Below are 25,826 nucleotides of genomic sequence, written 5' to 3' on the forward strand. Positions count from 1 at the left end.
AGGTAGCTCTGTACATATAAGTAGGGGTAAAGTGACTAGGCAACAGGATAGATAATAGACAGTAGCAGCAGCGTATGTTTAGTGTGTGTGTGTGTGTGTGTGCGTGCGTGCGTAGTGTGTGTGTATGTGTTTGTTTGGTGTCATTGTTAGTATGTGTGAGTGTGTGGGTAGAATTACTGCAAAAAATGGTCAAGGTAGATAGTCCGGGTAACCATTTGATTCGTTATTTAGCAGTGTGTTTAGCAGTCTCATGGCTTGGATGTAAAAGCTGTTCAGGGTCCTGTTGGTTCCAGACTTGGTGCATTGGTACCGCTTGCCATGGGGCTTGGGTGGCTGGAGTCTCTGACACCACACTGCTCCCACCAAGGCACTGATAATAACTCCATGCAGGATGGAAACTCACTGGTTTCATTGACCTGCCTAGTAAGTGAGTGAGTTGCTGAAAGCTGAGCCAATAATCACCTTGAAATGTAACCACCTAAGGAAGCGTTTTTTTATTGTGAACTAAACAAGCCACTGTTGTAATTTCTCCAGCCTGATGGATTCTGTGCGTTTAACAAATTGCATTTATAGATTTTCCCTTTGAAGGGATAATCTGATCTTTTAATTTATATTTCTACCATGAAACTCAAACATCAAGTGATCTCCTGAAACCCCTGGTGCACCTCAATTGGAATACATTTTCACATGCACTTAATTGCATTTAAATATATTGATATTTTAAAAGTGACTATATTATCATTTTAATGTAACTTAGCCTAATGTTCTCTTTCAAATGACTTTATCAATAGCCTATCAATATGGACCCCAGTCTTTTATCTTTAGCGTTTTAATGTATTCATTTATAATGATGATTACTTCATGATTTCCATAATAGAAAGGTTTATGTTTTTATTGATCTAGAGTGGGCAAATTATAGAAACAAATTGCATTTTGTTGCTGGCAGGTTGCTGTCATTCCTTCAGTTCATGAATTGCAATGTGTTATAAAGAAATAAAAGTGCCTCCCCCGTCCTAGGTGGTCTGGTGAAATTACCACTCCCTCTAGCGGAGAAGATGACGTGCCTGGTAGTCCCTCAACTATAACCTACAAGCCTTCAAGGAAGGCGTATTCAGGAATGAGGGGTTTTCTCAGTTTAAGGCCAGCGTCAAATGGAAGACTTCATGATCATCCCATACTGTTGTCTTTAAATGTAGGCTATTTTATGTTAGCCAACTCATTACATTTTTTTAAATGTATTTTTATTTTACACAATTGCCTACGAAACCTATGAAACAATAGATTTGATAACAAGCATATCAAACATTGAAAATTACTTTTATGTTTATTAAATTCAATGCTGACACACCAACAGTGGCTTACTGTCCATAGTTTAGACTAATTTCAGCAACTCTTGGTGCATCCCACTGGGCACAGATGTCAGTCAGTTCAACTGTTTATTTACATTCGGTTGTGTTGTCAACTAACGTGAATTACATTCGAAATCAAAAAAAAAAAAGGTCATTGGATTTAGGTTAAAAGTTGGGTGGTTCATACGAAATTCGCTTATGTTGATGACTTTTTGCAAATCCAATCAGTTTTCCACGTTGCTTCAACGCGTCACATTGATTGTTTTTGTTGAAATTACGTGAAACAACATTGGATCAACCGGTTTCTGCGCAGTGGGATATTTCCAAGAGGAACAACTATTTACAAGTTTTCAGACAATAACTGAAATGAGGTCATCCGTAATGAAGAAAGGGGTTTCTGACCATTTGCATACACATCTGGACCCCACTCTCACCGTCTCAAAACTTCCTGGGGATCTGTCACAATGTTAGCTATGTGATACTTTTGCGACGCCCTGATCTCACTCTGCTACAGACGCGACGCTACTATTGTCTTGTTATCTATTTATCAACAGTGGAATCCAACCGACCTTTTCCAGAACTGCCGTGGTATTTAAGATTTGTACCGCGTGTCAACTGTCACTGTTGTTTTCTTGGTGAAGATTTACACTAATCCAGGCACACGTTGCTGTTATGGACCCCGAGAGGGAGGGGAAAGAGAGCGAATATTCAGTGGCAGTTATCCAAATTATCTCGGACTTTTTCTCAGTAACTATAACAGTAAAGGTCAGTAATGGCTTCTCAGCTGCATAGGCATCTTGATCTCTGCGACGGATGTTTGGTGTCGCCGCAGGGGATGGAGAATATACTGTAAAAGGACGAAGGCTGGAGGAGGAGTTGATAGATGTAGCCTACTGTCGTATGACTAAAACGGCGCATTCACAATCACATAGGTAGCCGCTCCTACAACCTGAAGACACCAACCCTACACAGTAGCACCTGAGGGATTTGATATAACCTGTCTGTAAAGGTAGAGTATTCTCCACCTTACTTTTCTCTTCCATTTATTATCATTGGACTACTTTTCTGAAGGCTATTTACAAGTTGTTGGCACGTCCACTATCACTTAATGTATTAGCAACTTTTTTTTTAGCAACTTTACTTTTCATTTCATGCAACTTTTTAAAAGTTAATATTTAATGTTGCCTGCTGTTATTAATGATAACGCTATAGCATACTGCTGACCCCGTTGGCAGCTCATATGCATGTAGGCTACCTAGCCTACCAACTTATGAAACAGTACCCTGAAACAGTGCACATTTTTAATAACCCAGCTATTCAATGTTTTATAACTGGACAGTGTGCACTCTTTTTTTCAGTTTCTTTTTTTTCTTTGTGATTTTATTTTTGTATTGATTGTGGCGCTGAATCGGAGTCATGATGAGGGCTGCCTGTTTTTTTTAATGAAGGACTGTTAATCAATGGAGCTGAAATTTAAATCAACTTGAACTGCGTCGCACGCGCCTCGTGGGCATAATGGAAAACAAGAACATGATTAGAGCGAGGGAGCGAAAGAGAGGAGGACATCCCCTAAAGCCAAACGGTCAACATAAATGCCAGCCCACGTCGTATTCATGTGTAATCTTACCTTCAGAGTTTGTGAGTTAAATTGTGATTCGGCACCTCCAATCACTCATTACTGCCACGCACAGGTCGGAAGTCGACAATAGCTCAATACAGTAGAGGTTTTTATTTAGACATTTTGAGGAAGTACATAACGGAAAGAAATTAAGATAGTTGCTCAGCGAAACTCCACATTTGCAGAGTAACAAACGTATTTTGACATTGGAACACTTGCAGCGCTGTCTAATGGGAGTTCGAGTCGGGGCTTCTAACGCCAGATACTGGGGCCTACTATTACAATTGGGCCTGTGCAATTTGGCCTATTGTTAATTCGCATAACAGTCCCTGTAAGAAACTGGAAGTGCGTGACAGACATTTGTTATCATTTTGAGACAGCTGAAGTCGTTGAGAACCCCAAATTCTAGCCACTTAGCAACCAGCCTACTTTTTGGATCAAAAACAGGTAATGTGAGGTGTAATGGAACTCCGGAGTATTAGTGCTGTATTTGTCTAACAGGAAATTAAGACACAAGAATGCATGTTTTAGTACTTCATAATCTTGTGGTGACACACACTCACTGCTTCAACATGTGGCTATTCTTATAGAATATGTGTTGTGTCTATTGTCTAAATTGAAGCCTCTATATCAGATGTGCAGGGTGCAAATTTATTTTTGGTTATCTATGTGCTATGAAGTAAGGGAGGTCTGTGAATGCAACAATAGTCCATGGCATGAATTGTGCGTGCTGTATTACTTTCTGTCATAACTCTGCTTCCACATTTGCTTACCGAATAGTGATCAAGTGTGTTCAATGCATAGAGCAGTCTCTTGTCTTGTTGTACCCAATTTCTCCCTGTCAAATCATTTTACACTATGGTGGTAAGGGAAGGTTTCATAACACACCTGATACGAGGCATTATAAACAACATCACTTTTTTCATAACTGAGCCTACGCTACAACAGTCTGGCCAATGTCATCTAGTAAGCACCAGAAGTGAAGTGTAATATTTCTCAATGATATTCCGTCATCTCATTCTCTGATATTCAGGCTGGTTGTAAATGTGGGGCAGTATGAACTGGTAGGCTCATAAAGGACAAGGATGAATTTAGAACATTTGCTGAAAGAGACATCGTATCCAAATACGAACTTGAATATGTAACCCTGTAAGTAATCTAATTCGCTATATAAAAACCTGTGTGTGTGTGTGTGTGTGTGTGTGCGCGTGTATAGTTACGTACTGTAGCTGCATAATGAATGAGACAGGATTTTTTCAATGGAGGATTCCAGCAGTGAACGAGCCTTCTTGATAAGCATTCCAAAGGGATTGCACCCATCCCCTTAACCAAGTCAGATGGATTACAAATTAGGATGAATGACCTTTAATCCATTGTTTTTCAATGAAATTACAGTCTGTTTCAAAATATCTTGAGACATCAATCATCTATTTGATATGTGCCTTTAGCACATGCCAAAGCCCTATGCCGTGAGGTTGCAGGTCACAGGTCTGTTGTATTTTACAGTAGGTTGATAGTAGTTTTATTCATACTGTATGCTGATTCATGAAATCCCTTGTCAGTCTCCACCATGTGTCTTTAGGGTTGTATCTAGGTCAAGGAAATTGGGTAGCACTTTGTTTTTAAGAAAACACATAGTCTTGATTTGTCATGGATTTTGTCTGGCTATTTCTCATTATTCCATTGGAATATTCAGTCAGGGTTATTATAACTTTAACAGATGTTTAAGATTTTATAATTTATTCACACTAGTTTGATTTTGGATTGTAATATTGTGTTTTATATACAGTAGCAGCCATGTCAATCAATGGCTTAGATGTGGAAATATAGTTCTTTGGTGTACTGTAAGTCATTTTTTGTCTTTTTTTAAGAAGGACTAGATGTTTTTATGTGAGCTACTTTAAAGCAGCTCTGATGGGGATGTTGCTGGACATCAATAGGCCTGTGATGATCAAGAGGGATTGAGTGATGGTTTTGCGTGGATTATGGAAACGTGAGCTGATTAATACCTGGATTATTTTTTCAACTGGAATACCAACATGCAGTTATGGGGCAGTCCTGTTTTACCAGAGACATACTATTACTGTATTACAGTAAGGAGGGACAATTTGCCAACCTCCTCTCTTTTGTAATCTATTATTGGAAGACATTGTAGTCAGTTCCCCAAGTTGTCGACTCTTCAATGATGAAATGATTAAATCAACTATGAAAAGCAAGCCACTGGCCACCATCTCTGAACTTGCTTTATTCAAGTAGAGCTAATTAGATAAAAACAGTAAATTCATGCTATTTGACTTATCCCAGAATTGTCAGCCATTGTTCGACTGCTCTTTTCTACTTTAAGATGCCATGTTAAGCTGTGTTCTTATAATATAGGGATACAGTAACATGGAGCCCCTCATTGGCTGTGAAATGCTATCTGCGTTCTCCACATGCTTCCTGGGCTTGATCAACAGTGAAACACAGGCGGTTTTAAACCGAGGTCAGAGAAGACAGGGCTGGATTTTCCACTGCTTTAGAAGCTGATGGGCTCTCAGAGTTTGAGTTATGGCTTTAGATCATCTCTCACAGCTGGTGAAAGGTCCACAATAGTCCTTCACATGTATCACCAAGCGCAAATGGCCACGCACAACTCAATACATGGATTTACTTTCCTCAACGGATGCAAAGTTGTTGTCTTTTGCAAGTAAATGTGTGTTCCCAGTTGTCTCTGTGTTGTTGTGGTTTCAGTTTTCTGTGCTTTTTGACTTGTTCTGAATCCTGACATGTCAGATTTGTTGTTACTTCAGCAGAAATCCCAGAAACATTCCTTACCCCATGACTTCACCGGGTGACTATCTGGAAAAATGGAGCACTCTGTTTCTGCATAGATCTGAAAGATTTATTGACGGGACATTCAAACAGGCTGAAATGTCTCTGGGGTACTGAAAAACCACTACTGCTGTTAGCAGTTTTAAATTAAGCTCATTTGAAGGATCAACAGTAAAGCATTGCTTGGTTACATTGCTTTGTTGTGGTTGTCTGTCATAACCTGCTGAAACAAATACTTTTTTTTGTAATGAACTGTTGTTATTCTTGTGCACACTACAGTATGTTGTGTAAAAAAACGTTTTTTTTACATAAATATTCCTTGTGCTATTTCAGATGGTATAAAAGCTTTATTTTTGTGAATCTGAAAATAAAGCTTGAATTTAATTAATAATATTGTTTTATTATAAATGTTTTCCTGTTTTCCCAGACGAATTGTGATTAAGTGGGCTCAAGGGGGAAATCATATTATTTTATTTTATAGATATGTGCTTTCTTTCAACATCAATAGGGCATACATGTCCAGCAACTCGTACATGTATTCATGTTTGAAATTAGCAGTGTGAATGGCTGCATGTGAGTTTTTAGCTGTCATATTTTTATTTGTGGGTTTTTCAACATGTTTTAGTGTGTCGTGTGAACTCTTTTAAGTGCATGTTGTAAAGTATATGCATCTGTCTGTTCTAATGACTGTGGCGTTGTGTATGTGTGTGTGAGCATGTGTGTGTATTTCCGTGTAGCAGAGAGCTCTATTGAGCGTTTGGTTCCCTCCTCCTCCGTGCTCTGTCCCTTTAAGTCCTACCCCTCGGAGACAACAGCAGCTGTTCCATATTCATCAAGCCACTGAGTCTTAAAGAGCCCTATCCTGACCATGGAAAGAGTCATTCCTCTCTCTCGCTCTCTCATGCTCTCTGCATCTTAGCGCTCATCCGCCACTGCCTGCGCTCCTCTCGATCGCACTGTCTCTCGCCCCCCCTTTACCTCTCTCTCTCTCTCCCACTCCCCTCTCTCGATCTCTCATATACACACAGACACACACATACACGCACAACTATAGACACAGACACAAACACTCTTCAACTCTCTTGCGCACACACTCTGGAACACAGTCAGATACAGCATACCTGTGCAGGCTGGGGGAAGCAGTTCTGGAGGGGCTTTTCACCGTTCTTTCTGAGGGTGCTCTGCTGTCATTTTGGGGGAGAAGCGGGTCTCAATTGTTTCCTATTTCCTCTTCCTCTTCTCATTCCTGGAATGCTAAAACTGGACTGATGGACATTTCAGAACTTTGTCTGCCAGACCCTCTCAGCTATCATAACCAGTAGGTGCACGTCTTTCTTTCAACCTTTCTTTTAACATACCCGCCTTTTGTGATGTTGGATATAGCTTTGTTCCCCTCTTGCAATCTTTCTTTCTTTTTCCTCCTCTCTCCTTTCTCTTCATGTTTTCTTGTAGAAGTGCTTGCATTTGTTTCCTTTACAAAGGACCTGCCGATCTCGACGCTGAACTTTTTACTGCTATTGTTATGGTGCACTGTGCTTTTCCTGGCTCTCTTGCTCACACACACACACACACACACACACACACACACACACACACACACACACACACACACACACACACACACACACACACGTGCACTATCTGACTCTTTCTCTCTATATATGTTATGGAGGGCTGTTAATTCATACAGGACTGTCTGCTGCCAGTGATACCCTAAAAGCAACAAGACAGGTGTACTGTGGTGTGTCTTTGGTTGTGTTCAATAGGGAGAGAGGACCCTTAGCCCTTTAGCACATTGTCAGCCATGTGTGTCACTGTGCACATTTCATTAAGAGCATGGCCGATCAATTAGGAGTAGCTCATTGCAACGTGCAAGTGTGTTTTTCCTAAAGAATAGAGGGAATGTGTCCTGTTGGGTTAGGAGCTTGTTCTGGGATGGTTTTGTTCTCTGTCCGTGTCCTGGCCGGACTGCCACCCTGACAGAATCAGAATACATTTAAAAAGATTAGATTAAAGTGAATTCATGGAATTGGGGAGGATGAATTGCACGCTGCAGTATTTGTATGTCTGGGGATAGACGTATGAAAGAACCGTGTAATCCCAGTGATCAGTCAGATCCATCCCAGCTAGTAGCACATCAGCCAGGCTGCCTGTCTGAGAAGCCCTCGCTAACTGCGGGCTTGCTTAAAGTTACCTGGTAATTGTATATGCACTTCTGCTTTTATACATTCATATCTTGTTGGCATGTAGGAGATGTATTTTTTATTTTATAGCAGACTGGTATGATTGCTTGAATAAAAATGGAAAAGTATCTCCAATCCTATTTTAGTAATCTACTTTAGAAAGTGTTCTAAAAATACAACAGCTAGATATCTATACATGTATGTTTTAATATCATTTTACAGTACAGCTATATATTTTAGGCCCAATATTCCACTCAGCAGTGACAATCTTTTAATTTGCAGGGTCTGTAAGTATTATCATGTGCTTTTGATGAAATTCTTTATTCTTGCTGTCACATCCTCATGTAGTATTCCAGATAGTCATTATTTCAACCCATAACTCTTTCCACGCAAAAATCTAATCAGCCAAATGTGTCTGTCTGTCGTTGTAGCTGGATTATGATTAAAAGGCATGTCTGCTGAAAGATTGAGGTATATTTATTTATTTTTGTCATTTAGCAGATGCTCTTATCCAGAGCAATTTACTGGAGCAATTAGGGATAAGTGCCTTGCTTAAGGGCACATCAACAGATTATTCACCTAGTCGGCTTTTTGGATTCAAACCAGCGGCCTTTCAGTTACTGGCCCAACATTCTTAACCACTAAGCTACCCGCCGCCCTATGATATGATAGAAAATAATAAATTAAAGTAGTTGAGCAGTATAGATTTTCATGTATAGTGTTTGAAAGCAATACAACCAGAGGAATTCTCAATGGGATGTCATGCAAAAGAGGAAACGGGTTGAATTGTTCTGACAGCCTAAGGATTCACTCACTTGTTTTCAGGAACTCTAGTTTGGGCATTAACCATATCCCGCTCAGAGAGAGAAAAGACAATCTAGTGGACTCATTAACTCCTTAGACGGACTGTTATAATCTCCTTTGTTTTACAGAGTTTCTATACAACTCTGCCTTTTAGGTACACTTCAGTGGTAAAGGGGCAAAGTAACAAACTTGCTCATCATAATATACAATAACTATACAATAACTACTGAGGCATATTTAAGATACCTTTATTAGTATTAACATTTACATAGTATACTGATTTATTATGAGAACATTATTTTTAACACTCAAACCTTTCAAATGCAATCTTCCACCTCAATGTGACTCATGTATTCATTTTGATGATTTTCCTCCAAATCATGTTTTTTGGTGCAATGTTGTTAACAACATTCTAACCTACTTTGGTGGTTATTCACTGTAAACACTGTAGCCAATATGGGGTGCATAAATTCAATAATTAAATTGCAGTCTATAAAACCAGTTTTTATTTTAGATTGACTGACATTATATTTCCGATAGGGAATGTTGAATTTAAGATCATTGTGGCAAGTGTTTCAACAGAAATGTGCAATATAATGATTTTGGATTTCATTGGAAAGGTGGGCACAGTGCACAATACAAATAATGTTAGTGTTAAATTAAGCAAAGCTTTTCTTTGGTGGCTTTAATGATACATGTACACTAGGTGATGCAGAATGATTTATTTATTTTATTTTGCATCATGTAATATAACATATATATCATGCAGTGGAATACGATTATTAGATACAAATCATTTTGTGTCCCAATGTTGTGTTTCACACCATTCATGTAACATTTATAAGACAAGCAATTCTAATACAAAAAACATACAATACAAGGGGTGGTTGGCACTCAAAATACTGTGTTTTACATGTTTTATTTTCTATCACATACGATGTAGAGACAGCGTGCATTTCCTTCTCTTCTGTGATATAGAACAGGTCATATCTGTAAATGTAACATATAACGCCATATTAAATATAGGTTTGACATAATTGTGGTGTTCTATGATATAGGTATTAGATGTATGTGCATGTAAAATGAAATGAGTCAATTGAACACTTATTACTGCTTTAGCAATGTATAGCAGGAATTACATACAGTAGATGTTTTGACATGTAATGGCTGGCAATATCTCAAACATAAATCAGTTTAAGATCAGCTGTGATCTTTTTCATAAATTGCATTGAAATAGTTTAGATATTTATGTACAATAACACTCTAGTATACACTTAAGATGTATTTGAATTGATTTAAAATCAAATGTCCAACTATTTAAAATAAAAAAAATCTTTACAACGCAGTTCATCTGAAAGTAAAATCATTACACAAAGGTTTAAATACTTTATAATGAAAATAACATTGGACGACAAATTAAAGTCTTTGCTTCCAGCTAATGCAGTGTTGTTCGTTATAGGACATAGTTTGCATCGAGTTTACAGTGTCTAGTCCCTCTGCTTGGTCCGTGGACAGCAGTATTTCCAGCCCCTCGGTGTGGTGTGGTGGTGTGTGTCTCCGGTGCTTGGTTGCTGGGATTACTGGGACGTATGTACACCATGTAATTAGCAGAGCAATGATGTAGAAGCAGTGTAGTATGTTGCTCTATAGATTGACCTGGGCGCCTGAGTGACAATGCCTACGACTGTAGGAATCGGATTGAATCAGTAATCGTTTTTTATTTCAGACAATATGGAGAGGTACGTATAGCCTATTACTGCTTGTTTGAATTGTTCACTCATACATTTTCCCTAAAAAAGAGCAATAGTAGGTATGAAGTGGCATGTCTCTCTCCACAGCTTCAAGCTTGCTCTATATTTATTCTCCCTTCTCGATTGGGATGATGGATAGTAAGCTACGTATAGTAAGATTGGGATGGATAGTAAGCTACGTATTGTAAGATTGGGATGATGGATAGTAAGCTACGTATAGTAAGATTGGGATGATGGTAAGCTACGTATAGTAAGATTGGGATGGATTGTAAGCTATGTATAGTAAGATTGGGATGATGGATAGTAAGATATGTATAGCAAGATTGGGATGATAGTAAGCTACGTGTTGTGTTGTAAGATTGGGATGATGGATAGTAAGCTACGTATAGTAAGATTGGGATGGATAGTAAGCTACGTATAGTAAGATTGGGATGATGGATAGTAAGCTACGTATAGTAAGATTGGGATGATGGTAAGCTACGTATAGTAAGATTGGGATGATAGTAAGCTACGTATAGTAAGATTGGGATGGATAGTAAGCTACGTATAGTAAGATTGGGATGATGGATAGTAAGCTACGTATAGTAAGATTGGGATGATGGTAAGCTACGTATAGTAAGATTGGGATGATAGTAAGCTACGTATAGTAAGATTGGGATGGATAGTAAGCTACGTATTGTAAGATTGGGATGATGGATAGTAAGCTACGTATAGTAAGATTGGGATGATGGTAAGCTACGTATAGTAAGATTGGGATGGATTGTAAGCTACGTATAGTAAGATTGGGATGATGGATAGTAAGATATGTATAGCAAGATTGGGATGATAGTAAGCTACGTGTTGTGTTGTAAGATTGGGATGATGGATAGTAAGCTACGTATAGTAAGATTGGGATGATGGATAGTAAGCTACGTATAGTAAGATTGGGATGATGGATAGTAAGCTACGTATAGTAAGATTGGGATGGATAGTAAGCTACGTATAGTAAGATTGGGATGATGGTAAGCTACGTATAGTAAAATTGGGATGATAGTAAGCTACGTATAGTAAGATTGGGATGGATAGTAAGCTACGTATAGTAAGATTGGGATGGATAGTAAGCTACGTATAGTAAGATTGGGATGGATAGTAAGCTACGTATAGTAAGATTGGGATGGATAGTAAGATGAAATTCACAGAATTCACAGAATGATTTGTTTAAGTTGAAGTCGCTCTTGGTTCAGCCAGCAGGAGGTAACATATGGCAGTCAGACAGGCTTATTGTTGCTCTCCTATTGCTCTGGCTGTTTCAGCGCAACTCAGAAATCAGCCAGTGCTGAGGATTGTCAGTTTGAGTTCATCTGGGCTCTCTAGCAAACACACGCTGAGCGGCAGGCAGGCAGCTGATTGAGACGGGACTCCTCTCCCTCCTTAAATGTTCCATCAACACCCTCACTCCTCCTCCCAGCCATACTCTACATGTCCATTTTCCATTTAGTAAATGCTTTCTAATGCATTTTCATAAAAAAGCAGTAGTTAGAACACAGCAATGAATTACATTTCAATTTGTTTGACTTCATTTCCAGGTTGCTGCATTAGGCTCAGTAAAATGCCCATCTCTAACATTCTTGTCCCTTCTCTCTTTATTCTTATTAGGTTTCAGAGAACAAGGCGAGGGAATTACATTAGTTTATCTTAAGTTAAAAGCTCTTTGCTCTTTGACCAAGTGTTTCAGTGTTATTGGGTTAATCTGATTTTTGCTGTCTTCATGGAGATGCTATCGCAGGGTATAGGTAGTGGCGGGTAACCAAAGCAGTCCTGCACAGACACCATCCAGATGGGATCAGCTTACGGTAATTTGGTTTCAGAATACATTACCAGAAGAGGCTCCTGGCCGAGAACGGCCACCCCGCTAAGAGCTAGGAGCCTGTGGTCGCTGTGGCCACTGCAGACAGCCAGCTCCAGCCGGCCCCGGTGGCCACCGCTGTTCACCCGGCCCGCTCCAACCCTCCTCCTGCCTCTCTCCCTCTGCACTTAAGGGGAGGTGTCGGGATACGTGCCTTTTAAGAAAAACCTAATGTTTTAAATTCAATTTGTCACCCAATTCTAAATGCATCTCCTTGTACCAACAGGGCTTCGTTGTCCAATTCATTAGGGCGATTACTCAGTCCACTGGCCACACTGGAGCCCTCACATTTCTGGTAAGCCCTGCATATAAGTATAATTTCTTTCACTGTAAACATGTCACTCAGACCAGGCTGTTCAGGGGAGGGGGGGGGGGGGGGGGGGGTGCTGCCCCAGGGCGTTAAGGGATGCAGAGTGGATTGACCCTCCCTGCTCTCCATTTTTGTTCTGTGTGTTTGTAATTGTTGGCTACTTGCATCTGCTATTTAAGGGAAGCTCTTCACAGCACTTTACGTACACCTTCACATGCAGTGTCACCCTCCACTCTTCCCCACTCTGGCCCTTCATGCATCCTTATCCCCCAGTTAACTAGGCAGGACAGAATATAAGGACAGAGTATTGAGATTCAAACTGCACACATCTACTTCACCTTCCCTGAACATAGCATCCCGGGGTCCCATTTAACTAGGGCCTCATTGAGATGCTTACTTATTTCTTGTAGAATACATAATAAAGATGATACATTCCTAGACATATGGTATAGAGCATAGTTTTTACTGAACTAGGTGGACTTCAACTTCTGTTTGTTTGATGTTTCTTTGATCATTTTGCTTTTGATTACAGACCGTTTATGTGAAGTGTGTGTACTGATATAGTTTATCTCAGAAGACCTCAATAATTGTTTGTAACACCCATTGTTAACACTCTAAAATGACAGCTTTATTTTGGATACCGTGACTCATACGAGCTCATGCAGTGTTTGGCCTTTCTAGTCTTTTCTGTGATGAGCCACGTGTCACTTTGACCATTTCACGACATCCAACCCGCACTGAAACCACCAAACTTCACCAGTCGTCCCTCCTGATTTTGGCCACGGTAACCTTGGACACCTTCACTGCAGTGTGAGAATGTGTTTAAAAATAACCAGGTCCATTAGTCTAGGAGGATAATGCTAGCCTGGCTACGTGGGCTACTCTCACGCCCTTGTGGCAGCGAAGTGCTATCACTGACACGGTGCGTCAGCACTTCTTTCTGTTGCTCCAACACTGAAAGGCTCCCCTTGATTCACACACTCGCGCGCACACACACACACACACACATAAGGAGGCTCAAATGGAGGACAGTCAGAGAAGTTGTGGAAAAAGTGTAAAAACATAATAACTGCATTCTGAATATTATAATACATTATTAGTCATGAGGTATTATCATGAGAATATAGGATTTCAGAGTCCCAAGATTTGTTTTTCTAACACAAACAGCTGTAATTACATATGTATTACTAATATTCACTGCACAGTGAATATGTGGTTAGAGTGTGATTATCCAGTTATAGTTTAATCATTGAAGATCTTTCTTTGGTTTGGTGTGTTACTCATCTCGTCATCTGTCTGTTTTCATTCATTCCTCTCTCTGTCTGTATTTGCGTCTGCTTTGCCGCCCGATAGACGCCAGGCGGAATGATAATTCTGCAGCTTTTAGATACGCTCTGTCGTAAATGTAATGGAGGGAACATGCTAAGTCCGCTAATTTACACTTGGTAAAAAGTGTGACGTGGAGTGGACGATGCGGGCGTTTATCAGTGAATGTTATTGGCATTGAGCGGCCAGTCGTTTGAAGGTTATGTTTCTGAGCAGTAATTGAAATGCAAAATAACATTAGGATCGATGGTTAGCTCTGTTTATTTATGAAATCAATATTGAAACCGTCCGTCACAATAGCAGCTCTGATTCTTACTGACAGCTTAAGTACGGATGGACTGACTGTACACAGCCTCTGCAGGCCTCCCAGCCATAACAGCTGTTAGCCTGAGAGCCATTTGCCTCCTTGCTCTGCCCTGCCCTACACTGCTCTACTCTGTCCTGTTCTGTCCTGGCCACCCAGGCAGACTGATGGCATGGAGCATTCTAGGAGGTTCTGAAGACATATTGTAGGACAGTCTGAATGACAGCATTGATGAGCTTGGATAAGGATCGACACTAAAGCTACAAGTTCAAGAGTTTACATTAATACTGGAGTAAATGCAATCCAGTCTTGATGTAAAGGTTGTGACATTGTCGGGTGTGTACATACTCATTGGACCCTCGCTGTTGTTGTGTGCATGTGTCTCTCCCAGAGAGAGAGAACACTAGCACATTCTCCTGGTTAGGTTTGCCTGCCCTGGGGCCAGAACTTCTGAATCACCAACCATTAACATCCTAGCATGCAGGCTACCTGCTACCCACCCTCTGCCTCAGTGTGCAGGGCTAGTTTCACTGTGGTGACTGGGAATATTTATTAACGTGTTTATTTCCTAAGGAGCTTGTCAATAGGCTGTGTAGTCGCATTACAAAATGGATGGGAATCTTGTTGTTTGGGGTTTTCGGTAAATTGAAAATATTTAAATTTTAGATAATTTTTTAGAATATTAGCGGGTCAATTAGAGATTTCTGGGGGGTTCACCCGTGAGTTAGAAATGTGTCACTGACAGTCGTCCGCTGTGATCTTTTTCTGGGGTTTGTCTTTTAGGAAGGTTACAACGTCCATTTCATTTCTTGTTTTAATTCAATGTCAAAGTTCTATCTTCTCTACGTAAATCATAGTCCATTAGACGTCCGTTTTGTCCCTCTCTCGGTGCTGTGCTGACCCGTGGCTGTCTCAGTAAACCAGACTGCATTATAATGTCAATCTTTATTCATCATTCTCTCTGCCTGAGAGAAGCCTCTCGACTTTCATTTCTGGAATGTCATAGCAGGGGCATGGACATACATGATGCCGTAGAGGGTACATTGAGGCTTGGCAGGGGGAACTGCATGTGTTATGGAAGGTGGAAGCTAGTCATGTTGTGTTTTTACATGTTTGTGTTTGACCTTTTTATCATTTCATATTTGTATACCCTGTACCCTCAAATGCACACAAAACACAGTGAAATGGTTTAGTTGAGCTGAGTAGTATAAACTGCCAGGTAGGATTCCTCTTTCACTAACACTGCTATGACACCAGACGGTGTCGGCTGCTGAGATGTATGTTTAGATTGCCCCCTGAAGGAGACTCATTAATTCAAAAAATATCCCCAAAGTGTAATTATTCCTGAATGGCATGGTGTTGGATGTCAGCATATAAATCATCCACCCCACCCACCTTTTTATAATCACCACTATTTATGGGGAGTGAGGGGAGGGTCTGGGACATGAGCCTGTAAAGAGCTGGGGACCAGGGAGAGACCAGGGAGAGACCAGGGAGAGACTAGTGAGAGACTAGTGAGAGACTAGGGAGAGACTAGGGAGACGAGGGAGAGACCAGGGGGAGACCAGGGAGAGAATAGGGAGAGACTAGTGAGAGACGAGGGAGAGACCAGGGAGAGACCAGGGAGAGACCAGGGAGAGAATAGGGAGAGACTAGTGAGAGACTAGTGAGAGACCAGGGATAAACCAGGGAGAGACTAGGGAGAGACCAGGGGGAGACCAGGGAGAGAATAGGGAGAGACTAGTGAGAGACTAGTGAGAGACCAGGGAGAGACCAGGGAGAGACTAGGGAGAGACCAGTGAGAGACCAGTGAGAGACCAGTGAGAGACTAGTGAGAGACTAGTGAGAGACTAGGGGGAGACCATGGAGAGACTAGGGAGAGACTAGGGAGAGAAGAGGGAGAGACTAGGGAGAGACGAGGGAGAGACGAGGGAGAGACCAGGGAGAGACCAGGGAAAGACGAGGGAAAGACGAGGGAGAGACGAGGGAGAGACTAGGGAGAGACTAGGGAGAGACTAGGGAGAGACCAGGGAGAGACGAGGGAGAGACTAGGGAGAGACTAGGGAGAGACCAGGGAGAGACCAGGGAGAGACGAGGGAGAGACTAGGGAGAGACCAGGGAAAGGGGCCCTGAGTGTCTCTGGAGCGATTTGAAGGGCTTTAACACACCACCCCATAGCCGTGAAATAAAGGCCTGGGGCCGGTTCCATACAGTGGAATAACTAGAGATCATTGGTGTCCTCTGCATCAAAAGAGATTCAGTTATCGCCTCAAAGATGATGAAAACAAACAAACAAAATCGAATTAATTTTGTCCTCACATTTTTATCAGCATACTGTATGTTCAACATTGAACATTATTTCAGTGTTCCATATTCCACAAAAAAATGTGGAACTCATCCATGTGCTATGTTTATGTGTGAGCCTGTGTAAACATTGACACATTTGATTGCAGTTAAATTATTCTGGACACCTGATAAACCCGTTAGTCTTGCCTTGTGTGTGTATATATATTGTGTGTGTGTGTGTGTTTGGCCCTTCCTCTGATGAAGAGGGTAATTTATGGTAGTGGCAGGACGGGCTCTTTGTTTAAAGCAGGTAGAGTTCCCCCCCTAAACAAGGACAGCCTATCAGAGGAAGATTAATGAAGTAATTTCATGCATGGCTCCTTGCCTCTGTCCCCATGTACTCGGAGTCACTGTGTCTCAACCTGTGATTTACATTGGTCTGCCTTAAATAGGCTTAACCCTTTACAATAATATTTCCTCTGGATGTACGCACACACTGCCGAGTACATGCAATGACTTTAACCCTATACACACCCTCTGTGTATTATCCATATTTCTAGAAATATATGTGTGTTCTAGTTAGATTTGACATACATGTATAGTTTTCCCTTGCTGGTTATACACTAGTTCTCCTTGGTTCACAGGGTTGTCTGTTCTGCTTCCAGAACAGTGTATTGTGGTATACAGCTAGAGCCAGATCTCTGTGCTTGTGGTTTTAGGCCAGGGAATAGAACGGCTGGTAAGGCTCAGTTAGGAAAGGGAAAGGGGTATACCTAGTCAGTTGTACGACTGAATGCATTCAACTGAAATGTGTCTTCTGCATTTAACCCAACCCCTCTGAATCAGAGAGGTGCAGGGGGCTGCCATAATCGACATCCACGTCTTCGGTTAGACATGGTGAAGTGTATGGGATCTGAATTACACAAGACTATTTATGATTAGGCATTAGGCATCCACTGCCAACGATTAATGCTCTCGATGACACATTTAATGGTGGCTAATTATTTTGCTGAAAGAGCACCATTAGACTTTCTTCCTATAGTGAGATGTAATGATACAGAATAGCTCCCTGAGCTATTCTACTCTACAGGGAGCTTATCTGCTGTGTATGCAGAGTAGTATGCTAACTCTTTTATTGCCGTAGAACCATGTCTGAACTGGTAACCCACTCCCTAACAGAGTTCTGGCATCTTCATCTGATCTTTCCTACCGTCATTTGTTTTCCGAGGATTCTTAGCCCTTTTCAGAATAGGATCACTCCAGTGTCACTCAGACAGTTTACGTCAGACATACAGCAGTGCCTGTATCATAAGAGGGCCTGTTTTTCCTGCCAGCATCGTTTCAACAGGAAGAAAAGAGGGGGGATCAATAGATGTGATCTGTGTCTGGGCAGCCAGCACTGTCTTGTGGCTGGCCTGGTGGAGCATGGGGCTCATGTTGTCGTAGTGGGTGAGCTCATGGCTTTATAAAGACTACAGTGACATCGCTGTGGAGCAGCTAAATTTAATCCTCTGTTGGAGACTGAAAAACTGAATTGGCCGGGCCACGGAGCTGCATGGTCCCCGCAGTGGTAACCCTGCACCACCCAGCTCCATCCAGCCCCATCCCCTGGCCTACGGACTATTGATTTGGGGCCCACGCCGCTCTCCATAAGCACGCATAAACAGCCCTGTCTCCCTTCCGCTCTCTCTCTCTCTCTCTCTCTCTGTCTCTCTGTCTCTCTCACACCCTCTTTTTGCTTTCTGTTTGTCTGTCTCTCTTACTCCTCTATTGTGTTCTTGTATAGATCAGCACATTATACATATCTGTCAGCTGACGTGTCCGTTAACAAAGAGGGCCCACCCATCCCACCCCCTTTACACATACCCTGCCCCTTCCTCTATCTGTTTAGAGCAGGCCTAATGAATGAGAAAATCCCAAATTAGGAGGTTTTCCCAAACTAAGAATAAAATGGGTCTCTATTGGGTGCAGGGAGTGCCTCTACCTCTATACCAATCACTGCCTCCTTTAACATTTACTACGATGCGTCTCCTCCTCCCTACTTACACACACACCTCCCCATTCCCCTGATGGTCATTAACCTGGACCCAGTTATATAGCAAGACATCCTCCCCCCAAGCTCTGATGCCCCCCATCTCATTTCATTTACATGGCCTCATGTGAATACAGACACCCTCCAGAAACGTCTCCTAAAGAAACGTCTCCTTTGTAAGTATTCCAGTGATTGTAGCCAGTCAGCCTGGTCCTGGTTCCAGTCAGTCAGGCCTCTCTCCCTAAATGAGTCGTCCTCCATGCAGCCGAGAAGTAAGAGGTGACGTGGGCCCCTGGAGGTGAGGTCACCATGGCAGCTGCCAGTGGGCTCTGGAGGTGGCGGGAGGCTGAGCGAGACTGAGATGGTCTGTCAGGAGCTAATTGAGTTCCTCCTCCTGCGCTGACTCTGGGCCAGTGGCTTATCAGGGACATCGCCAAGGGGCCTCCAGGCAGATCTGCCCCTACTGGGGCATCTGATATCACCATCACCCCGCCTGTGGATGTCACCCCCCACCCCCCCAGTAGGAGCAGAGAGGGGGGGCTGGGGTGAGGTTAGCCAACGCTATCAAAGCATGTTTTTGGCATCCCACAGCCCACAGCCAGAGAGTGAACAGTACATTCTAAAATGATCTCATGCCATTGTAAAACTCTGTCAAAGGAAGAATCATTTGAGTACACATTTTACATCTCTCCCCATTTTACATCTCTCCCCATTTGTCATCTCTCCCCATTTGTCATCTCTCCCCATTTTTCATCTCTCCCCATGTTACATCTCTCCCCATTTTTCATCTCTCCCCATTTTTCATCTCTCCCCATGTTACATCTCTCCCCATGTTACATCTCTCCCCATTTTACATCTCTCCCCATTTTACATCTCTCCCCATTTTACATCTCTCCCCATTTGTCATCTCTCCCCATTTGTCATCTCTCCCCATTTGTCATCTCTCCCCATTTGTCATCTCTCCCCATTTTACATCTCTCCCCATTTGTCATCTCTCCCCATTTGTCATCTCTCCCCATTTGTCATCTCTCCCCATTTGTCATCTATCCCCATTTGTCATCTCTCCCCATTTGTCATCTCTCCCCATTTTACATCTCTCCCCATTTTACATCTCTCCCCATTTGTCATCTCTCCCCATTTGTCATCTCTCCCCATTTGTCATCTCTCCCCATTTGTCATCTCTCCCCATTTTACATCTCTCCCCATTTGTCATCTCTCCCCATTTGTCATCTCTCCCCATTTGTCATCTCTCCCCATTTGTCATCTATCCCCATTTGTCATCTCTCCCCATTTGTCATCTCTCCCCATTTGTCATCTCTCCCCATTTGTCATCTCTCCCCATTTTACATCTCTCCCCATTTGTCATCTCTCCCCATTTGTCATCTCTCCCCATTTGTCATCTCTCCCCATTTGTCATCTCTCCCCATTTGTCATCTCTCCCCATTTTACATCTCTCCCCATTTTACATCTCTCCCCATTTGTCATCTCTCCCCATTTTACATCTCTCCCCATTTTACATCTCTCCCCATTTGTCATCTCTCCCCATTTGTCATCTCTCCCCATTTTTAATATAAACACTCGAGGTGTGTGATGTGCTCATATACAAAGTCAATGCTAATGTGAATAAGAGATACAGAATGTCTGAGTGTCTGTGTTTAACACTTCAGTACGGGCATTAGCACCCTACAGAAGTCAGCATAGAGCTCACAGCAGGAATACTTACAAATTGGCCCAATTAGTTTCTCCAGGCTCTGTCGTGTTCCTGTGACAGTGTGCAGAATGTTCAGGCCGTGTTCAGAATGCTTCTGGCGGCCCAGCCAGGGAAGGGAAGGGAAGCGCTGAGACATGGGGATGAGTGCTCTTTAGTTCCCTCTCCTTCTGAAGAAGAGGAGCAGAGAGCGGGAGAGGAGCAGAGAGCGGGAGAGGAGATCATTAGGGCAGCTAATCCTGGTCACGGCAGCAGCACTGGAATGATATTAGGGATCTGAAATGCTGTTAGGAGGACCAGCTGGAATCTGATTAAAACCAAACTGCTCAGTGTGCTTTTGTGGGCCCATAACCCACCACTCAGCATGAATGTTGATCCGTACAAAGGGAACAAAAGCAGGAGGAAAATGGAGAGAAAGAGAGATATCTTTCAGCCAAGCAGCATAATGGGAAAGACATTTACTGAACCTGAGAAAAAGACAACTATGGATTTCACAACATACCTGGGTCTTCATCAGTTCCGTCGACCTTTTTATTTTATGTCCTGTCTGGGGTACATCCTAATTAGCACCTGGTCCATATGTTGTATTTTTATTAACACAGTTCCTTCTGTCAAATTATTCATGTTCATATTTTATTTGCCACATTAATAATAGTATTTATAGATTTCATTTGAACTTGTCCCATTTGAGAATAAGATTAATAGAATATTAATAGAAATGTAAGAAAATATTTGATGAATGTACACTAGGTTCAAATGGTCAGTATCCATTCAATGTCATTAATCAATATAAGCAGCCTTGTTAAAAATATAAGCACAGCGGTAGCATAATTTGTCAATGCGGAATGAGTTAAGGAGATTCTAGCCAGCACATGTATTATAAATGACCACATAGAGCTTGAGGGGAAACAGTTAAGACACTTATGCAATTATGCTAAGTGTCACCCTGGAGGTGACCTTTGAACTGGGGTTAAGCTTACTCTGAATTTGTGAAATAAAAGCTAAATGGAACCATCCCGCATGCTGCCATTTGAAATATATTGCCTTTAATAAGCCGAGTGCATGTGACCTATTATACAGGTGTACAGAGCTATCTAAAACAGAGAACTTAAAGCAGATGAGTAGAGGCTCCTTTCATTCATTTATGTGGATGCAATCCGCATGAGTTATTTAAACAGCGACATTACGTTAAAAAGCATTAAGGGAATGGAGCTTTTTATTTCATTATCTTGTTATTTTCTTGTTTTGCTCTCACTTCCTATGAGTACATAGAGTCGTCTGTTTGAGATATAAATATTCCTTAAAACACGAAGAGAGAAAAAAAACTTCAAACTTCCTTGGCTTTACTTTTACCTTGTTTTTTGTAGGTATTGTCCAATTTGGTTTTATAGTTACTGTGAGAAATACTGTAAATCGAGTCACATGATACCAAGTAAAAAGTGTGGTTATGGGTTTTATTTTATGTACGCTCTATATTGAAAGAAATTCCCGGAGTGTTCAGCCGAAGGACTTATTCCACAAGGTCAACGGTTTTAACAGGGGGCATTTTTTATTATTTATTTTAGCAGTTAACCTTTTTGTGAATTTCCAGAGGTGGTGGGCACCTGGACCTCCAATGAATATACATGACAGGAGGGAGGGAAACCCGGGAATTAGATTTAATTTGACATGCTGACCCCCATCTCCACGGGCCCATGAAGCCAGGGTGAGAAAATAAGGTTGACCCTCTGACCTCTGGGCCTGAACCCTACTGTCACCCACCCTTACAATTAAATCAACCAGAGAGAGAGAGAGACAGCTATCCCGGCCCTTCTCTAGCTGTCCGATGGGGATATGGAAAAGGTCTCTGTCTCACCCTCTCTGCATTCTGAGACGGCTGACCATGTGTCGGATAGATCCTAATGGTGACGTTAGGCATACTGGTAGAGAGTATCCCCTCTCTTCCTGCGCTGCTGATGGGAAACTGACATGTCAACTATGGAAACATTACCATTAGTTGGAAACATATTAATATAACTAATGTACTAAAGCAGAACTTAGGCTGTCTAGCTGCCATCAACCATGAACGCCGATGTCTGCATTTGCATAGGCCTCGCAAGGCTCAATTTCATTAATGTGGGCGAGTGCAGATGACCTTTCACCTTGTCAGTGGTGCCTAATGCAGAGGTGTGTGTGTGTGACCCTGCCATGACCCTGATGGGTCACTGTGTCCACACGACCTTTAGAAAGCATAGAGGTTGTCCATCTCCCATAGCGCTCTATCTCCTCAATTCCCTCTGTTTGTCCAGGAAAAGACCAGGTTAGAAGAATCCGCTTTAAATGTGGTGGCGACAGAAATACATTTGTATGGACAAAGAGCTGTTTTAGGGTTAGTTGCATTGTATCGACACAGCTAGAGGTTGCAATTTATTTCAGTCACGGCAGGCAATACATCAGATGAGATGCTGTTATTAACCAGACAGTGAACAAAGTCAATATCCTTCTTTTTTTTTGTTGCCTGCCTGCTGACTCAAGGAGACTGCTCCCGGTATGTTCTCTGTACTCTGGCTCCAGTCTAAAATATGGGTCCCAGGAATGCAGTCCTCCCTGTGTTAGTGTTGACTGTGTTCCTGTGTTAACAACTGTGGTCGGTGTTGAGTGTGTTTATTTCACCTGTGTGTTCTCTCTCTCTCATGGCTGGTGGCATGCGGAGCTAATGAAGCTCTTAGTATCCTCCCACCTGGTTGGCTGGTTCATGATGAGGGTTAGGAAACACTGTGGTGAGGATGAGACAGAGGGGGAGAGAGAGATCAGAATAAAAGAGAGCAGCAGAAGTGTCACTGAATGTGTGCTGATATGGAAGATGTCCTTCTCTTTGGAGTGTGAAGTGAATTGCTCTGTGTGAACAGTAGCCTACAGAGTTTTCACACGTAGTCAAATTGTGCAAAGATGTGTTTTCTCTCTATAGCTGTCATGGTATCGTTAGGCAATGTATAGATTTTAGTTTTGTGGGTAGCACCAGTCGATCTGAAACGTTTAATGTCTATAGTCTAAAAGGCCATGCTAATGGTCATGTTTCTCTCACCTCTCTCCCCTCCCCTCTCTCCCCTCCCCTCTCTCCCCTTCTCCAGGCTGCTGAATAGAATGGCTGTTGATGACCGGCACCTTCCCTCCAGCTGCGGGTCCTACATCAAGACGGAGCCGTCCAGCCCCTCCTCAGTCATCGACACGGTCAGCCACCACAGCCCAAGCGGCAACTCGGACGCCAGCGGCGGCTATGTCAGCGCCATGAACAGCCACTCCAACGGCCTGGACTCTCCGCCCATGTTTACGCCCGGCGGGCTGGGCGCCGGCCCCTGCCGCAAGCGCTACGACGACTGCTCCAGCACCATCATGGAGGACTCACCCATTAAGTGCGAATACATGTTGAACTCCATCCCCAAGAGGCTGTGCCTGGTCTGTGGAGATATAGCCTCTGGGTATCACTATGGCGTGGCCTCATGTGAGGCCTGCAAAGCCTTCTTTAAAAGGACAATACAAGGTATTTCCCTCCCGCTCCCTACAGACACACAAGGGATCTGCCCTACTACACATACAGACACTCCATACAGCGTTTTACCCCCCCCTCCTCCTAACACAATCACCTACTGCCCTAAACCACTATCTTGTTGTTAGACAGAACATGCTGAGTTGTTGCATGTAGCTGTGTTCATCTACATTATTTTCCATTTATCTCCCTGGGAAAAGGTATATTTTTCAAGGCCGGTGACTCCAGTTGTGCTGCTATGGATCGCCAGCATTGGTAAAACACCCAGGGTAATTTAATAGTGAGGGAAATTACATGCAATGCAGCACAGTATGAGGCAACACATTTCCTCGGGCGCTGCATACACAATGGAGAGCCACACACAGGACAGGCCACTAGCCAGAGCCGCTCGCAATGACATCATCAGCTGGGGTCAGGCTAGGTAGGGGGCAGCGGTGGTGACATCATCATCAGGGATCAGGTTTGGTGGAGAGTGGTTGTGTTGTGTGCCCAGATGCCTGTGGGGGGTCCAAAGCAGGAGATTGACTGTGTGTGTGTGTGTGTGTGTGTGTGTGTGTGTGTGTGTGTGTGTGTGTGTGTGTGTGTGTGTGTGTGTGTGTGTGTGTGTGTGTGTGTGTGTGTGCGTGCGTGCATGCATGCACCTAGGGAATAGGGTGTGAGTGGTGCAGATCTGCATGGTATGATGTATCACAGGTTCCCATTAGAGAGGCAATGACAGGCCCCCCACTGTGTGTCTCTCTGTGTGCTCTGTCCTACATTAATCATTGGGACATACGGTACGGAGGGAGATATTATTGAGCCAGGGAAAATCACTGCTGAACATGCACAGCTGCCCCTGCTTAAGTCTGCTTAAGAATCTGAGAAATGAAAAGGAAAAATGCAGGAGGCAAATATTGAAATATTCAGCTATAGTAATGGCATGCAGTAAAGTAAACATATTTATATTGCAAAGGAGACAAATTAATTTGAACTTTTATTTCTTTATTTTGTATAATTGTTTTATACCTCAAATATGTTCTGTAAAAATAATAGTCTGTATGTCTCAATTTACGTCCTTAGCTTCTGGAGAATTGTCCACAAATTGTGCACAGAATTGTCCACAAAATGCCATTATTGTGCCCAGGTTATCGAGTGCAGGCTGTCTAGTAGGTGTTGATTTTGAACACCCCAAATCCTATCAGCTTTAAACAGTCTATGTATCTTTGCAGTCAAACAAAAGCATTAGGCCAAATCCTGCTGTTTACCCATGCTGCCATCAGCTATCCTGTCTATTGATATAAGATGATCATTTTCTCTCAAGTAACATAACTGCGCTTTTGTCCCCTCGCTACAAACCATTGACATTGACACACAATAGAACAGAAAAGAGCAATCTGTAAAGAAAGAGAAGTCTTAAGTGGAGCAATAGCCTGGTACATGAAAAGAAAAATGGAAAGAGTTCCTTTTTTTCCCTCCCTCACTTTACATTGTCGATGTGAAATTCCTCTCTTTCTCCTCTTGGAGGGCTGCCTGTAATGGAACTAATCTGCCGTCGTTTGTCCGAGCCACAGGAGTTTTGTCAATAACAATCAGCGTTTGGAAAGTGTAATTAAGGCCGAGGCTTTTCATTAGAAGGAAGGGAGGGGGCTGTCTCCAGGGACTGCAGGGCCAATTAGAAACTCAGGCACGCGTCGCACGCTGGGTAATTTCAGGGAAAGGAGGGAGAAAAAACCCTAGGATTTCTTTAGATTGGAGAGGGACCCGAGCGCTCTTTCAGAGGAGGAGAGGAGAGGCTTAATGGCATAATAATCAGACAGGGGTACCAGTCCAGGCAGAAGAGGACAGGGACGAGGACCATGGGACTTTTTAGGAGGGGGATGAGGAGGGGGTGAAAGCTTCTGAATGAATAAAAACCACACAGGATGACTGAAGGAGGAATAGAGGGAGCAGTAAA

The 25,826-nt window shown here is 42.5% G+C and overlaps 1 protein-coding gene across 8 annotated transcripts in view; it reads left to right on the forward strand.

Moving 5' to 3' along the window:
* The first annotated feature begins 1,719 nt into the window (after positions 1-1,719).
* LOC115146232 (steroid hormone receptor ERR2) overlaps positions 1,720-25,826 on the forward strand; it is a 68,752-nt gene continuing 44,645 nt past the window's right edge. The window contains exons 1-3 of one of the 8 annotated variants that reach the window (XM_029688184.2): positions 1,722-2,358; positions 12,628-12,696; positions 23,478-23,887. In XM_029688184.2, coding sequence (XP_029544044.1) covers positions 23,491-23,887 — 397 coding nt within the window. In that variant the 5' untranslated portion in view covers positions 1,722-2,358; positions 12,628-12,696; positions 23,478-23,490. Of the gene's footprint in view, positions 2,359-2,866; positions 2,988-3,034; positions 3,415-6,661; positions 7,097-12,627; positions 12,697-23,477; positions 23,888-25,826 lie in introns of those variants that run through there. The other 7 variants (XM_029688186.2, XM_029688185.2, XM_029688182.2 and 4 more) reach the window with 7 other exon arrangements.

This window comes from Oncorhynchus nerka, linkage group LG18 (assembly GCF_034236695.1).
Source record: "Oncorhynchus nerka isolate Pitt River linkage group LG18, Oner_Uvic_2.0, whole genome shotgun sequence".
Taxonomy (NCBI): domain Eukaryota; kingdom Metazoa; phylum Chordata; class Actinopteri; order Salmoniformes; family Salmonidae; genus Oncorhynchus; species Oncorhynchus nerka.